Source organism: Plectropomus leopardus, chromosome 5 (genome assembly GCF_026936395.1).
Source record: "Plectropomus leopardus strain MGB_pleo_1.0 chromosome 5, ASM2693639v1, whole genome shotgun sequence".
Classification (NCBI taxonomy): Eukaryota; Metazoa; Chordata; class Actinopteri; order Perciformes; family Serranidae; genus Plectropomus; species Plectropomus leopardus.
In genome coordinates this window covers 19,120,736-19,136,984 of record NC_142180.1, presented here as the reverse complement: position 1 = coordinate 19,136,984, position 16,249 = coordinate 19,120,736, and the positions used below count along the sequence as shown (strand labels likewise).

General features: G+C 36.6%; 3 protein-coding genes across 3 annotated transcripts; 1 reads left to right on the top strand and 2 right to left on the bottom strand.

The window, feature by feature from the left end:
- Positions 1-585: 585 nt before the first annotated feature.
- LOC121964776 (receptor-transporting protein 3-like) lies at positions 586-2,726 on the bottom strand. Its single transcript, XM_042514970.2, has 2 exons — positions 2,479-2,726; positions 586-1,151 (listed from the first exon to the last, which is right to left on the bottom strand). The coding sequence occupies exons 1-2, from the start codon at positions 2,625-2,627 to the stop codon at positions 821-823; spliced, it is 480 nt and encodes a 159-aa protein (XP_042370904.2). The 5' UTR covers positions 2,628-2,726; the 3' UTR covers positions 586-820.
- A 1,226-nt stretch (positions 2,727-3,952) lies between these two features.
- On the bottom strand, positions 3,953-5,564 carry LOC121941136 (receptor-transporting protein 1-like). Its single transcript, XM_042483858.2, has 2 exons — positions 5,325-5,564; positions 3,953-4,586 (listed from the first exon to the last, which is right to left on the bottom strand). The coding sequence occupies exons 1-2, from the start codon at positions 5,465-5,467 to the stop codon at positions 4,256-4,258; spliced, it is 474 nt and encodes a 157-aa protein (XP_042339792.2). The 5' UTR covers positions 5,468-5,564; the 3' UTR covers positions 3,953-4,255.
- A 2,120-nt stretch (positions 5,565-7,684) lies between these two features.
- Positions 7,685-14,440, top strand: dynlt2b (dynein light chain Tctex-type 2B). Its single transcript, XM_042483905.2, has 5 exons — positions 7,685-7,850; positions 8,388-8,521; positions 9,149-9,218; positions 9,919-9,982; positions 10,094-14,440. The coding sequence occupies exons 1-5, from the start codon at positions 7,804-7,806 to the stop codon at positions 10,139-10,141; spliced, it is 363 nt and encodes a 120-aa protein (XP_042339839.1). The 5' UTR covers positions 7,685-7,803; the 3' UTR covers positions 10,142-14,440.
- Positions 14,441-16,249: the final 1,809 nt, after the last annotated feature.

The window sequence follows — 16,249 nt, the reverse complement described above, 5'->3', positions numbered from 1 at the left end:
TTTTCCATTCAACATTAAAGTTGTCTGTCAAAACCAACCAGGATTATACAACTTTGCTCCAACACAATGCTTTTGCAAACCCACCTGTCTATATAATTTATGTTCAACAAGTTCTCAAGATGTGGTTCTCTGACAAACTTAGTGTTAACAAATGAACAGAAATAGTTAATTTCAGTCTGGAAAATTTATTTTATTTTATTGCAGTTGTATACAATAATGTAGTTTATATTTTAGCTTTTATTGTAGTGAAGCCACGACAAACTTATGACGTGAGGAAGTGTGTGTGACACTTTTTCTTCATTTCCCCTGTTAGAAATGTAGCACATCACTTCCCGTGTACAAGGATGGAAGTTGCCAACCTGGCACAGGCCCAGGGGCCGAAATTGTCGGCCCCCTCCACCCGCATATTTTACATTTTACCGTTTACAGATCAGTTTACCTTAGTGACGCCTTTATTCATACTTGAAGTGTCAAAAGTCATTGATAGGCCTTCATTCTCTCATTTAGTGCCATATGTACATGTCAAATAATTCATACATCAGACCAATTTATTTAAAAACACCACAAATCACACACACATTTAGATTATTGTTTGTATGGGCTTTATTTATCCATCACATTTCTGATTGTAAACGACTTGTGTAATGCTCTGGAGCAGAAAGTCAACTGACGTGCACTTATATTAAATAAATATAAAATAAAACAAAATGACAGGCAAGTAAATCTAGTACAGGGTACTAGTATAGGCATTAAAACCTGAGATAAATATTAATATTCTTTTAAGTTAACAAAAAAAGGCTGGCGTAAAAGCAACACAGGCTTAGTTCCTGGTACAGAAGCCCGCAATACAGGCCTCACAATGAGCAGGCTCATGCGGACTTTTGACTTCCAGGCTCACAAAAGGCTTGTGTCCTTCTCCCAGGTCTTCATGGTAGCATTTTATTCTTATCTTCTTCACCAGATTCTCCATGAGGATGTCAATGTTCTCAGAGATGATGCTGGGCTTCTCCATTGGAGCGTTGGAGCACATCTTGCAATTCTGACGGAAGGCCCTGACCTTAACAACACCCTGTCCATATGTCAGGCGCATGTGGAAGACCACCATCACTCGGTTGGAAGGCCACTCTCTTCTGCAATTGCTGCATTTGAACCTTGAAAATGGAAGAGGACCCAAGTTGAAGAAAGTTTGAACTGGTCCTTTAACAATATGACACTGTCATAGAGTGCTGCAGGGATGACGTTTATTTGTAGGCCAACATCTCCCATGTTACCTTGACAAAAAACCCATTTGATTGGATTTTGGATTATTACAGAAATTAGGCTCTGTGGCAAACAAAAGTTTATGATACTTACACATTTTGTTCAACAAATGAGCACCACTTTTATGATTTTTGAAGCACAAATGCCAGATGTAAAAAGCTAATGTTAGGCTGTAAACAAACTATAGGGTTGCATGACTTAAACGTTGCGTGATGATTGGTGTAATCTCATTGAGCCACTTGTTAGAAAATATCCTTTCAAAATCACATAAAGGTATCAACATTTTTAGTACATCATTTACTGATGTATTTTATGTTGAAGAACAAAACATAAAAGTCTCTGAAGCTTGTGTTAACCTTTTGAAACCTGAGTGAACTGGCTTAACTTCTTTCAAAATACAGGAAGAAGGCAACAAGCATTTTAAGGAGTGGCCCAAAAATGTTAAAAGATATAAAATATTTAAAGACAATTACTTGGGATAAAAAAAAGAAAAAGAAAGAAAAAAGAAAATAAACTTACCTTAATGAATTCTGATAATTAAATTAAATAATCATATTGAGCAAAATATCAGGTAATTTCCTTGTCACCTTTTACTTATTTCTTGCAATTTGTGGGGCATTTTTTTGTCAAGTTGTTCATTGACTTCACCCTCATGTTTACTAAAGACATTAAACCAATTTCATGAGGTTTAAAGGTCTAAGTGCTTGTGAAAAGCCTCTGAACATAGCACATAAAATGGATGTTGATTCAGGTTTCGTAGGATTAACAAAAACATTATTTCAGGCATATAACCAATAAATAAATAAATAAAACATTGACATTGAGACAAAGGAGCTGGAAGTGCTAAAATGCTAACATATTTCTGAGTTTTAGGACTCACTGCCGCACCCCTCTATGCAAGTGTTGCCAGTATAAAACCTACTGCCCTACCAATTAAATAATTGCTTTTCTGATTACAACTCTAACTCTTAAACAACCAATCTTTTGTCACACTGGACATGGCATTAACTTTCTGCGTGTTCATTCATTTTCTTAACTTTAACCTGACCCTTGTGCTTAGCCTAATGACTAGATTTTGTCCCTAAATCAGACGGATTTTTGTCCACACAATCCTTAATGAGAGAATGAATCCACAAAACTATCATTTATATTGGCCAAATTTATATGATACTGTATGTATAGCAATGGCAATGATTAACAGTAGTCCTGCACACTAACCTTGCACTTGTGTTCCTGATGTACTGCTGCCAGCCTGAGTCCGGGAAGTTAGGCACAATATCTTCATCAAAATCCAGACGCCAGGAGTCTTCTTGTTTAAGATCATGTGCTTTAATCTGAAAGATTCGTGTCCACTCCTGCTGTGCCATCCTGTCTGTGTCAGCAGTGCTGGTGACTAATGAGGAGGAAAAACACTAACAGCTGATTTATACAGTATATAAGCAGCTGACCTGGCCATTTATTTGGGGAAAATGAAACTTAAAGTGGACACGTGATTTCCTTAAGTTTCAGGTCTAGTTTTGTATTCTTGGCAGATGACAGATCAAAACTTTATTCAGTAGACTTTTTAATTACTACATGAAGAGACGCTGAAGACTATGTGTGTGTGTCTGAATAGTTAGGGTTATGATTATCATCAACTGGATGTTAACCTTTCATTTACTAAATCATCCAACATATAAAAAAAATATGTGTGTTTGTATGTAAAGCGTAGATTATTTAAAATATAATTATTGCCTTTATGTGTTTCAGAGAAACTCTGAGCAATCACTTACAGAGGTCTGCAAGAGAAAGGAAACTGAAAGTGTTTCCTCTTGCATTCTCACAACACTGCCACTTGCTGGTGCTATGCTGCCTTGTCTTCTACGCAGTTATCCTTCAACACAGGTCCATCTGGTCTGCAAACTTTGAGAAAATCTAAAACATTAAAAAATGTCATTTCCATCACAGTAAACAAAGTGATAATCACTTTTGTGGAAATTACATTTTGTCACTTTTAAAAAAGTGATATGTCAGCTTTGTTGACTGATTTAACATTGGCATTAAATATACACAAAATAGACAACATAAAATGCTGTTTTATTGATTATTCGGGATTTAAAAGAAAGACAAAAAAGAGCTGTCTGGATATTGCAGCCCATAAAGATATTTTTGAATCAACAAAAATTTACTTTGATTTTGTCTTATTTCAGAAGTCTCCACAGAGATCCTCCAGCCATTTTCTACAGTGTGGTGGAAATGACAGTAACCTCGAGGGACATATGTTCTTTTTATGAATAAAAGAAACAAAATAGTAATATGTCTTACAACACATTAGACATTTCATTAAAATGGGTATTTATGCGTAATTAAAGTTTATATTAGATTATAAAAAACAAAAAAAGATCCAAAATAAAAAAAAAACACTTATTAATGTAAAATAAAAATAATGCCTGATGTCATTTAATTTTTGTGTTCCCTGTCACAAAAATGAAAAATAATTTTGTTTTTCTTGTTTCTAGCAGGGAAACAAAAATAAGTCTAAGAGTCACCCATGCATGTATATACTGTATATATGTATGTACAATATCCCATTTTCTACAATTCTTACCTGCATATGTCCAAATCTTATTGCTAATATTTAAGTGTTGTTAACAGATCAGTTTACCTACCAGTTTACCAAGTGACTACTTGATATAAATAACAACTCACTGCATATCACAAAAGCATTTACTTTATTGCTTATAAGCTTTTTACTGGAACAACAACAAAATCTATAACAATGTTAAGTGTAGCTCATGAGAAGGGTGGCTTAATAATTTGAGCACACAGATTCACATTTTAACAAGATTCACAGCAAGAAAAAATCCAACAAGGACAAATATGAACGCTTACATCCACTTGGATATCATACAATACAATGTAACAGAATGGAAGGAAGTAAAGTCTTCCACAACTGGTGCTTTGCGAACATGAGCTGAGGCATAAAACATTATAAGAAACAAAATGCAACACAAGCTCAACGCTTTGGACAGATGCCTTGCATACAGGCCTCACAATGGGCAGGCTCATGGGGACGATTGGTGTCAAAGCTTCTGAAAGGCCTGTTTGTATTGCCCATGTATTCATTGTAGCATTTTATTCTGATCTTCTCCACAACATTCTTCAGCAGGGTTTTGATGTTGTCAGAGGAGATACTGGGCTCCTCCATTGGACCATCAGTGCACTCCTTGCAGTTCTGACGGGAGGGCCTCAACTTGACGAAGCCCTGCCCCGACGCCAGACGCATGTGGCAGACCACCCTCACCATGTTAGAAGACCAGCCTCTTCCACACTTGGTGCATCTGAACCTTGAAAATGAAAGAGGCACTTTAACAAAATGACAAACAACCAAACTTACTCTGGAAACTTCAGTTTAGGTTAGGTGTAGGTTTTAATGTCAGATGGCTGGCCAACATCATTAACTATCGGGATAAATAATGCTGCAAGACTGGAGCCAGTGTAAAAAGTAAATAGGAGGAGCTAAAGGGGAAGAAGGCAACAACCCCAAAATTAGCAAGAAATAACTAAATACTACAAGAAAAAAAAAAAGAAAAACCCATTAATGATCTGCAAAAACTGCTTTGCAAATTAAAATAAGTTCATAAAAGTAGTATTCAATTATGAGAATTCTATTTTTTTTTCTTATTTTTACTCATTTTTCCCTGGATATTTTCACTTGCTTTTTAAGAACAATTTTCTAAATCTACTAATTTCTTGCAATTTGTGGAACATTTCTTATTAAGTTACTTATTGCTAACCCCCATGTTTTACAAAGAAATCGCACCAATTTACCCAGGGTTCAAACACTTAAATACATGTGAAAGGCGTCTGACAGCAGCACAAGTAAAGTGATGCTGATGCAGATTTCAAAGGTTCAATATAAATCTAGGCTCAATCCCTAATCCTAACCTAACCGTTAGTTAACAGAAAAAAAACTGTACTCTAAAACGGGATGGTTCACAACATGAGTCAATTGCAATAACTGAATTTTTTGTCCCCACAACCTAATTCATGCATTATTCTTAACTACAGTAGTTACTGCTGACCTTCCACCAGTGCTCACAATACACTTCTTCCAGCCTGGTCTTTGGGAGTTGTGCACAAGATTTTCATCCAACTCCAAACTCCAGTTGTCCTTGAGCTTCGTAGATGTAATCTGGAAGAGGCGCGACCACTCCTGCTGTGTCATCCTGTTGGTGCCAGTGGTGCTGAAGACAGACAACACGAAACACTGACAGCTGATCTGCACAGTATCCAAACAACTTGGGAGAATGACTCACCCTGCTTGGGCTGTCTTAATATAGCATCTCCTACAGAGAGTTTGGAGAAAATGAAACCTAAAGTGAAAATCTGATTTCCTTAAGTTTCGGGTCCAGAATGGGAAATGAAAAGATGGAGCTGGAGCAAATGTTACACTGATCACTTGACTGTCTAATTTTTGGATAACTTGTTTATGCACAGAAATAAAGGTCAGGGTGTGAAAGAATAAGCCCATATATTGAAAATGCAACTCATTTGTGTGTTTGGGAGCTGTATGATTTTAATTGACTTGAGTTTAATTGAAAGTTAACTTTTCATTTACTAAAGTGTCACATACGTAAGAAATGTGATTAGTTTGAATTAACTGTGTTACATAAGAGCTTCAGTGCACTCATCAGTGGAGGACTACATGATAAATGAAACTGAAACGTTTTCCTGTTTTAATGCAACACTGCCACTTGCTGGTGATATTGCTGTCTTGCTCTGTTTTGTAGGAAATGAAACTACTAATATTTACTATAATTTTACACAGTGACATCATCATTTTGCAGAAGTAAATATACTTCACCGTAAGTTATCCCATGTCATCATCCTTTTTATAGTAAGAATTTGTAGCTCCTAAAACATTTACCTTCTTCTCCTGTTCACGGTTTCATTTCAAACCATAAACAGAAGTATTCGAGCTTAATTGTGTAATGAAATATTCTCGTAAAATGCCAATATCATGGTTGCCATCTCTGTTTACAGATTATCCTGAGTCCTGACCTTCAGTCATCAGTGAGAGAACTGCAACATTAAACAATAAACTCATAAACCTGTGCTTGCTTCCATGAGGATTATGCATGTAGAAATTTGTCAACAACTCATTGTAACAAACCAATAAACACATTAATGGCCAATTAACCTCTGCAGGTTTAATGTTAGAACACAGAGTAATTCAATTACTGCTATTTGTAATTCATACCATGTCAAGGGCCCACAGATGATGACAATCAATACTGAATGTAATGATCAGTCCAATCATTAGTTGCAATATTATCAAACAATTAAAATGAGAACACAGTGTTTACCCCTCTGGCTTTTTGGCACAAGCCAAATTGATCTGGAATTCAAAATGAGTCCCTTTAATTATTCAAATACATCTTTATGTAGATTACAGAATTATTGGATTTGTGTTGTTTAACTTCCTGTTGCAGGTCGGCTCTGCATTTAGCTAATGTAGATGTTGGATGGTGCAACTCAGAGAGAATCCTGTAATCATGCAGATAGTTTACATTTGCCTATAAGATACCTGATTTTTTTTTTTAAAAAAAGATTTGATTGGTAAGGATGTGCCAGGATAGTCATTTCCCTGACACTAGCCTATAAAGACTGAGAGAGCTCAAAAATGTACTGTGAAATCATAGCACTTATGGTACGTTTCTTTGGTAAGTAAAACTAAATGACCTGTTCTCATTTGGCTGCAGTTGATGAGACCTTGAAAGCATAGTAGTTCAGAAATCAGGATGAAGAGCAAAGTGAATTGACTTCACCGTCTCATCAAAGCCAATCAGAACATGTCTCATTAGGTTGAAGTTGATGAGGCCTTGAAAGCAGAGATGTTCAGAAATCAAGGTGAAGAGAGCAGTGAATAGGCACCACCATGGTATGCTGTTGGATACCTGTGCTGGACTCAGGGATATCATGGTTGGGGGTAAAGTGGGAAGTAATCTCTAAATGCAGCTAGAAGAGCAATGACTGCTTATGCTGCTCCCCAAAAAGAAAGACACGTTAAAAAAATATATATATATCAAAGGTGCTTAAGAGACATGGATCCAGAGCCCATAGAGAGGATCAGAATTTGGTGCGATGTGAAAGAAATGATGAAGATAATGGGGAAAGTTTAGAGGACAATGGCATGAAAGGTTTCATACCATACGTGGGACTAAAAGTATTGACTTTTTCATGGGCAAGGATTTCCTTGTCTAAGAAGGAAAAAATGTGGAAAATGAAGTAGGTATTTAGGTAGGTAAGTAGGTAAGTAGGTATTTTCGTTCCTCTCATACATTAGGGATATAGTTGGGACAGAAAAATACAACAGAATGCTGGTTAGAGTCCGCCAGTACACACACTATTTACCATACTCTTATTTTGAAACCGGAAACGATAAAAATACGTCGCTATGGTAACTGAAGAAACTCTGTAGAGATTAGCTTGTTAGCAACGGCGTGGCTCCTTTATTCCAGTCTCGTTTGTTGAATCCCGCGTTAAAATCATTGACATGCGATGGAGGGGTCCGATACATACCTCATACGACCTAATCACCAGGACAAGTGAGTTAGTCAAAGGGGTTAAATGTCGTTCGTGACAGATAAAGTTAGCTTTTAGCCAGCGAGTTCATTGCTAACGATATATTTGCTAAGATAAGTTTGCCACTATGTAGGTATTTTCTACAGAAACTAAACCATTAGTGCCAACCGTAAGGAAATAGACTGGCGATAGTCAAGATGACGTGGTTATGTTTGCAAATGACAGTATGTCTTTAATACTATTATGTTAGTTAGCTAGAGGCCGCTTAACGCTAATTTATCTGTGAGGACAATGTGGGTAATACTTGTCTGCTTCAACTATGTTATGAAGTCACTCACACATAAAGTATATGCAAAGTACTGTATAATACTGTAAATATAGAATATACGCTTCAGTGTATGGGACGTATAACTCAAGTGCAGTGTGGACCGTTAATATAATATCATTTATTAAGACATTTCTGCAGCTCTTTCACCTACACTGACAGAGGCTGCTGAGTTTTGGCCATTGTGACCTGTAAGCTGATGTCCTGCCTTGTTGCTCACTGTTAAATCCTCCAGGTTTAAGCCAGCCATTGTAAAGGAGTGTGTCCGTGAAATTGTGAGGGAGAGACTTTCTGGGATGCAATACGACCCAGAGGAAGTCCCCGAGCTGTCCAGGTCCCTGGCAGACTGCATCAAGGACAAAGTGAAGAGTGAGTGATGTTTTGTGTTATAAGTCAAAAGCACCCAATTACTGTTGTCTATGTTAAGTATTACTCTAAATAATTACTAGAATACAGATAAACATGGTCAACCAGATACACATTAAAGCATACAGTAACAAAACAGGAGTGTGACTCTGATTTTATATTCAGTCTACCAGTGAACTTGCAACAGAACTGCATACTTAACCTGATGTTGACTGAATGCACAGCAAGTATAACACACACAAAAAACTATTGTTTGATCCTTAAGGCAACAGACTAAAGATGTCACTGCAAATTATAAAGCAAACTTTTGGTGATTGGTGTGGCTGTCAGTACAAAGTCATGCTGAATCCACAGAAGGAATGAGGTTTAATGTGACTCTGCTGAATAAAAAAATGTAGCCAGAAGTTTTAAGATTAATGAAACAGTGCAACAGTACATTTTTTTGTCATTAAAAATATAGTCAATAACAACACTCCTTCCATTAGAACAAGTTATACAAGTAAAATATTTTACTGAACTAAATGCCGCACACGAACTACAGCATATTTCTACTCATCCCTGCACTGTCTCTGCAGAATGTTGCACAATTACTGATGTACATCATTACAACTCATTCCTCTTTTTCAACAGATGCAGGGTTTGATAGATATAAGCTTGTTGTGCAGGTGGTCATCGGAGAACAACGAGGACAAGGAGTCAAGTGAGTGTTCATTTGGTAGTGGTAAACAAAAATATAGCTGAAACAATTTGTAAAACTACCATATACTATAAAAGTGAAAGTGAGAGGCTTCCAGAGATTGGATATCATCAACCCTTCTTCTTCCCAGCAGTATTTTATTAATAAGTCTTTAGCAATAGAAGAAAAATTCATACAAATTAAAAGGATGCATATGTTGTTGGCTTGCTTAAGCTGTAAGCTAATAAACCAGCAATGAAAAAATAGCACTATATTAGGCTGAATCACTGATTGCATTACTGTAGCACGATTCATATTTCCTCACTGCTATCCTGCAGCTGCATTTTGCATTTGTCATCAGTAATCCTATCAAGTGAGAGTCTTACTGCTGTTTCAAAATAGCATTAGTAGCTATCATTCATAAGTAGCTATCTATCAGAAAGGTACTGACTCAACTCATTTTTGTGACTGTAGTTTGGTAGCGTTTTATTAGATTCATTTTTTCTAAAAAGTTTTTATAATACTCCTCCTACCTCATGGACATATGCAAGGCTATCACATATACCACAAAGTTTGAACAAAGTTTGAACAACATATATTGTAAATATCATAAAAATAGTGTTGATTTGAGGGGTCCTCCTCTGGATTGCCGTACACTGTAGAAGGCTTTTAGGAAGCAGGTCAGAATAAAATGAATCCACGACCTTCTTATGTGTTTTGCCAGGATGTCTTCAAGGTGTTTGTGGGATGCTGACACAGACAGCTACACAGAAGATGTATTCATGAACGTAGGTTTCTTTATTCTGCTCACTCAAATTTGTGTGTGTGTGTTAGGGGGATTAGATTTCTTCAGACAGAAATATATATTTTTTAATTAACTGTTTTACCTCTGGGTGCAGGACAGCTTGTTCTGTGTGGTGGCAGTTTTCGGAAGCTATTACTACTGAAGACGAGGATGGATGACAGAGAAGTCTTTCAGATCAAAAGATGTGAGGCGCACGTCCAACTGAGACTGCTCACCGTCAGTACTTTGGGTCCACGGTGCGTTGAACTGAAGTAACCGTGTACATAACTGCTGCATCTTGAGATCAAGACGAGCGACCTGTTCTGTTGCTATAGTGATTTTCAAAATTAGGATTTCATCAGGATTTCCTAACCAGACAAGATGATTATTGAAGACCGAAGCCTCTTAGAAAAGTGACCAGCTGTTAACACTGAAGGGATAACAGTTTAAAAGTGTCTTCAGCAACATTTCCAGAAACATATTATTGTGTGTGACCAGATCTGGTAGATTAGTAGAATCCTTTTGATCACAGCTGTTGCAGTGCAGTGGAGTGCATATTTGTACTGCACTTTAAGGGGTTAACTTTGCACAGCAGCTACAGTAGAGGTCAGTATTTATCTCTGATTATAAATATCAGGACAGCAGATTGCTGTTGGAGAGACACTGAAATTATACAGGAGCAGGAAAGACTAAAGAAGAAATTGAACCATTGTCTATCTAGCGTATCACCACTTTAATTCTGCTCATCCCTTTTATATTGTTGCCTCTTTCTGCTATTATTGGAGTCCTTAAAAATTAGATCAACTCTTAGTTTGATTTGACACTATGATTGTGACATCTGTTGGTGACGTCCTATTGAGCAAACAACTATCTAACACAGAAGTGAGCTATCTTGGTATTTTTTAAGACTATAACATTTAAAATTTTGTTTCAGTATCAAATGCCCAGTATTTCAAATACGTGTCAGCTACTGTTATCATAAACATTATTTCCTATATACATTGTATGTAACACCACAATATTATAAAATACATTATCACATTAACCATTTGTCATAAATAAATCAAAACATCACTGAAAAGATTTTAAACATTCAACTGCCTACAGAAACATTTCTAGCCACACAGAATTTCCCGGCTTGAGCTAAATTTGTAATGTTGGATTTGTCACCAGGCAAGACTTCACATGAGATGCCACCTGAAGTTATCCAGATTGGATTTTTTTTTTCTTCCCATGGCCATTATATTTCAACAGTCACAATATGCTGTGGGACTCATGCTAGGCATGAAAACAAGGACTGTCACAGAAATATCATATTTAAGATATTATTTATACATTTATTGCTTTAAAGCAGTACTTTTCAATGGCAATATTTTAATTTTTAATTAATGTTATGTTTAATCTGACAATTGTAATACTTTTTTTTTTTTAGTTTTGTAGTTTTAGTACAATAGCATTGCTTTTATGGTGACATTTTACTTGTTGGAAAAATAGTGTAGCAATATAGAAATTAATATTCACAGTTTGCAGTGTGTTATTAAATAACAAACTGAGTGTTAGGCTGACAGGATGTCTTTAGTTTAGCACACTCGGTAAGTGCCTTGGCTACAAGTGTTAATGGTTTCAGAGATTGAAAAAAAACAACCCCAAAAAAACTTGACAGCTTTGTTGGCTGTAAGGGTTGGCTGCCTTTTTCACATTCTGCACAACCTCATCAAATATCTGTCTACCATATGTCAGCAGCAAGACCTTTTCCAAAAGCACAATTCTCTTTAAATCAGAATCAGAATCCAGTTTTATGGCCAAGTACATTAACATATACAAGGAATTTGACCTGGTGTTCTGGTGCAAAACAATTAACATAAAGGTAGAATAAAAATAGTGCATTTAAATAGTACAAGAAATAAGCTTAAAATCTAGAAGCAATTTAAAAATATAAAATGAAACAGAATATAAAGAACACAAAATGTATGTAGAAAGGTGCAATAGAGGAATCGTACAGTTGTGGAGAAGATGGAGTTTCAGTGCAATTATCTGCAGTCTAAATAAATAATTGAACAGACAGACTAAAGTCCAATACAGTGTGCGTTAATGTAACGCATGAAAACTGATTTAGCCTAATATTGATATGATGTTACGAGACTCTGGGGCTGGATTACAGCCCGTGTCATGTGAAGGGGGGCGGGTATCGTTCATGATGGTGACAGCAGTGGGGAAGAAACTGTTATTAAGGCGTGAGGTTTTTGTTCTTGTCTGGCATGAGAGGGTTCTGCCACAATTTTACCAGAACGCCTCAGGGCCCTGGAGGTGAACAGTTCATGGAGGGATGGCAGGTAGCAGCCAGTCACCCTCTCTGCAGCGCAGATGATAAACTGCAACCTGTTCTTGTCCCTCGTCGTGGCTGCAGCGTACCAGACTGACTGAGGAGGTGAGGATGGACGTGATGATGGCGGTGTGGAAGTGCACCACAATTGTCTTTGGCATGTAAATTGATCGAATTGGATGAGGGCCAGTGATGTAAGTATTTGCATGTCGCAGGCACTTCTTGCCCTCACCCTGGAGTCTTTCTGGTGAAGGCTGCCTGAAAGGTCAATTGAATTGTGGCTTTTAAGGGGCTGCTGTGCTGATACATTGTACTGTAGCTGAGTCACTTTGGAAGAGTGGTCGTACTAGAAAGACATCCAAAAGTCTATCTTGAGAGCTTTCTTTTGTTCCTTTGCTTGACCACTTTCCTGACTTTACTCTTAATGAGTTTTTTGACCTTCTCTAGTCTCTACATCTCTTTGTATCTCCCTCTTCAGGCAATTTGTCATCTGCTGGAGTTTCAATCAGAGATTGATTTGGAAACTGATAGCTCATTAGCTGATGCAAGCACAACTTCTGCCTCCACTAACACAATTCTCTGTTCCCTCACGGTCATGCCCTTGGCCATTACTGGTCCATGACTGAGTCTGCCACTGGTTGCATAGTGAGTCCAAAATATACACATTAAACAAGCAAGGACCTTTCTGCAGAGAGGCTGCAGGCCACAAAGCAGAAAGGGAAAGAGACCCACAAAATAATCCAAACACAACCATAAAATAAAGATACATTTATGCTTGTTTCATAGTCATTTGAGGTAGTCTCCTCATTGCTCCCTGCTGATATGCATTTATTGTCCGCTGCAGTTTTTCATCTCTTTAGCAGAACAGAAGCTTGATGTTTAGGTAAAATGCCTCATGTGTAGTGATTTATTTGCTAAGTCTGTTTCCATCACATTGTTTTTATTGCTACATCAACTTTTCCACCTCAGTTGAACATCCTTGTGTAATTTCGACTTTTTCTTTTCCAAATTATGTGCAAATTGTAAAAGCGCGTAATAACTGATGGAATGGAAGGATACTGTGTGCCGAGTAACTGGCACAAGTGATGGTGGCTTCATTGAGACAGTTGCAGTGTACCCCGTCGTCTGATTTGTCAGTGCATGCTTTGTAATATCAACTAAATATCCTGTACCTTGGACAAGAGAGATGATGCGCAAAACGTAAAGCATAGCCAAATCAGCAGATACTCAGTCTAAAAAAAACAGTGGTGACGTTATAGGGAGGTTTGATTGTGTTCAATCTGTTTGTACTGACAACAATAAGAGCTGTCAAAGCCATAGAGGTACCAATTTGATTTATGTACTCACAGTAATTTCACTTGAGCAATTAAATGAATTCACTGACATTTTTGCCCTCTGAGGCTCCCACTAGAATATACTTAAGCTACCATATCATTATGCTCTTTATCCTACTTCTTTTATAGAATTGACGTCAGGCTATTTCATAAGATCCCACTGTAAATAGGTCTACATTTATACAGATTACAAATTTAGCAAAAAGGCACCTCAGATCATCTGAACTAGTATTAAAATACTGATTTATTGATACGTGTTTATTCTAAAAATTTGAATCGGTTTCAATACTAATTTTTCCAAAATATTGATAGACCAGTACCAGCTGTGCTTTCTCATTGTCTTATTGTTAAAGTTACACTGTCATTCTGCTGTTTTCTGCTAATAACCAACAAAAAAAGTCATTGTTTCCAAAAAAAACCAAAAAACATTTTATTCCCTCAATGTCAGTTTTTCCCTGTTATCAAAAAAAGTATAAATATTCTATATTTTTCAAAGTACTGTATTGGTGTTAGAAATTCCAGTTTTGTGACAACACTAGAACCAGTAACACAGCCCAACAAACTGACATCACAAAGCACCAATTATGAAAAGACTAAAAATTGCATTAAATATTTCACAACAAAGTGAAGGATGATAAAAAAAATGTTTTTTTTATATCCAATCAATTTAAATAAGTGAATAATAAATCACATGCACAGCTTCTGGGTTTTCATATTTTGAAGTTTCTTCACAACAATTTCGATCTTTGTTCCATTAAGAGGATATTTTGCAGCATATTTTCTTAATTAAAAAGTGTCTACTGCATTCTGTTGAAGGTTTGCCTTCTTTTGCTCATTTCACTTCAGCGATTAGACTCTTCAAAGGCTGACTATAAATTTCAATAATACTTTCAAACACACTTTACTACTGCACTTATTTCCAGTTATCTGCCTGACAACAATAATTGTTCGTTGTTTGAAATGTTCGTCAACTCTTCTTCTGTAATTTATTGGTGAAATTGAGACATCTGTCTTCAATTAGATGGGAGATCATTTTCAGACATTCTTAACTCTTGGGTCTCTCATCAATTAATTTCAGCAAACCAGCCCCCCCCCCACCCCCCCCGAAAAAACACCATGCTTTTCAGACTATATATAAAGACTAATGAGACAGAAGTGAGCCGTTGAAGTGATGAAGCTTAACTGACTTAATTAGTCAAATGACTCATACTCTGATCTACATGCCAAAGCAAGTTTTGCCTGTCTATTTCTGGTTGCAAAGCACACCTGATTTGTGGATGAACTTCTAGATGCTCAAAACTTAATATTTTTGTAGACAATTGTTGTAAAAGTTTTAATGTATTTTACAAACTATTATCAACTCCTGCAAGCCGCATTGGAGTATTTCTCCAAATTAGTCATAAAACACCTTCATGATTAATCTCAATAATATGAAGCATCAAGTCTGAGGCCATATGTCTTAATAATAATATGATAATAATAATAATAATAATAATAGATTTTATTTGTAATGCACTTTACATTTGAAACAAATCTTAAAGTGCTGCAAGATAAAGCATTAGCTTAAAAAAAAACGATAAAAACAATCAAAATAAAAGCATATATTTAAAAGTGATAAGAAGATAAGAGCATGAAAGCAAATTGAACAACCAGCAAGATAATGCTATTGTCAAATGTTGTTGGGAAGGAGAGGTGGCAAAAAGACAACGCCAGCGTCCTCTCCCCTCTGTGAAAATTCAGTGATGATGATGATGAAGTTCTTTGCCAGAAATTGGTGGATTGCCCCCTCTGCGATGGGAGAGAGTTTCTGCCCCTAAGCAAAGGTGTCTCAAGTATCTCAGGGTCTTGTTTCCAAATAAAGGTAAAAAAAAGAGCGTGAGATGGATTGTTGATTTTGCATGGCTTCAGCAGCATTTGCATCTAGTTTTGAGATAACGGGCTGTTGGACAAAAGGGGCTTTCAGTCCAATGGAACATTTTTTGGACTAATGGAGCTGTTGGAACACAAGCATTTGCACCCTTGTGATTAAGAGCCACGAATTGAGAAATTTGAATGTCTGAGATATGCTTAATTTATTATAGCAAAACAGCTTTGGAAAGCTTTTATGTTGTTTTCAGTCATTTAAATGGTATGTATTAACAAAATGTCCATGCAGCTTGCGAGCTAACCCATTCAATAAATAATTATTATTAAAAAAAAGCTGAATATTGGAGCCAATAATCGTTCAGCCCCTAATTTAAACTGTCCATCTTCAGTCCACAGTTGTTTATTATCTTTTCCCATGAGCCTGTGTAATGATAAAGCGATTAAGTCTATTGACTTTATTCCTGAACCCTAATTACTTTTCCAGCTTGAAGCCAACTGATGTACCTAAATTCCTGCCGTAACTTAATCCAGACCTTCTCTGGCTGGAGATGCTTAAGGCCAAAAGCAGATGAATACTCTAATCAACTATCAGAATGAGTAAGTAAACATGTAGCTGTGTGACACTGAAGGACTAACACATCAGCCCACCATAAATAAATTAATGTAATGGATGAGTTGCTTAATAATGAGGAAACATGGTGTATTTCATGGTCTTATCTGATGCATCACTTTCATCACTTTAAAACCA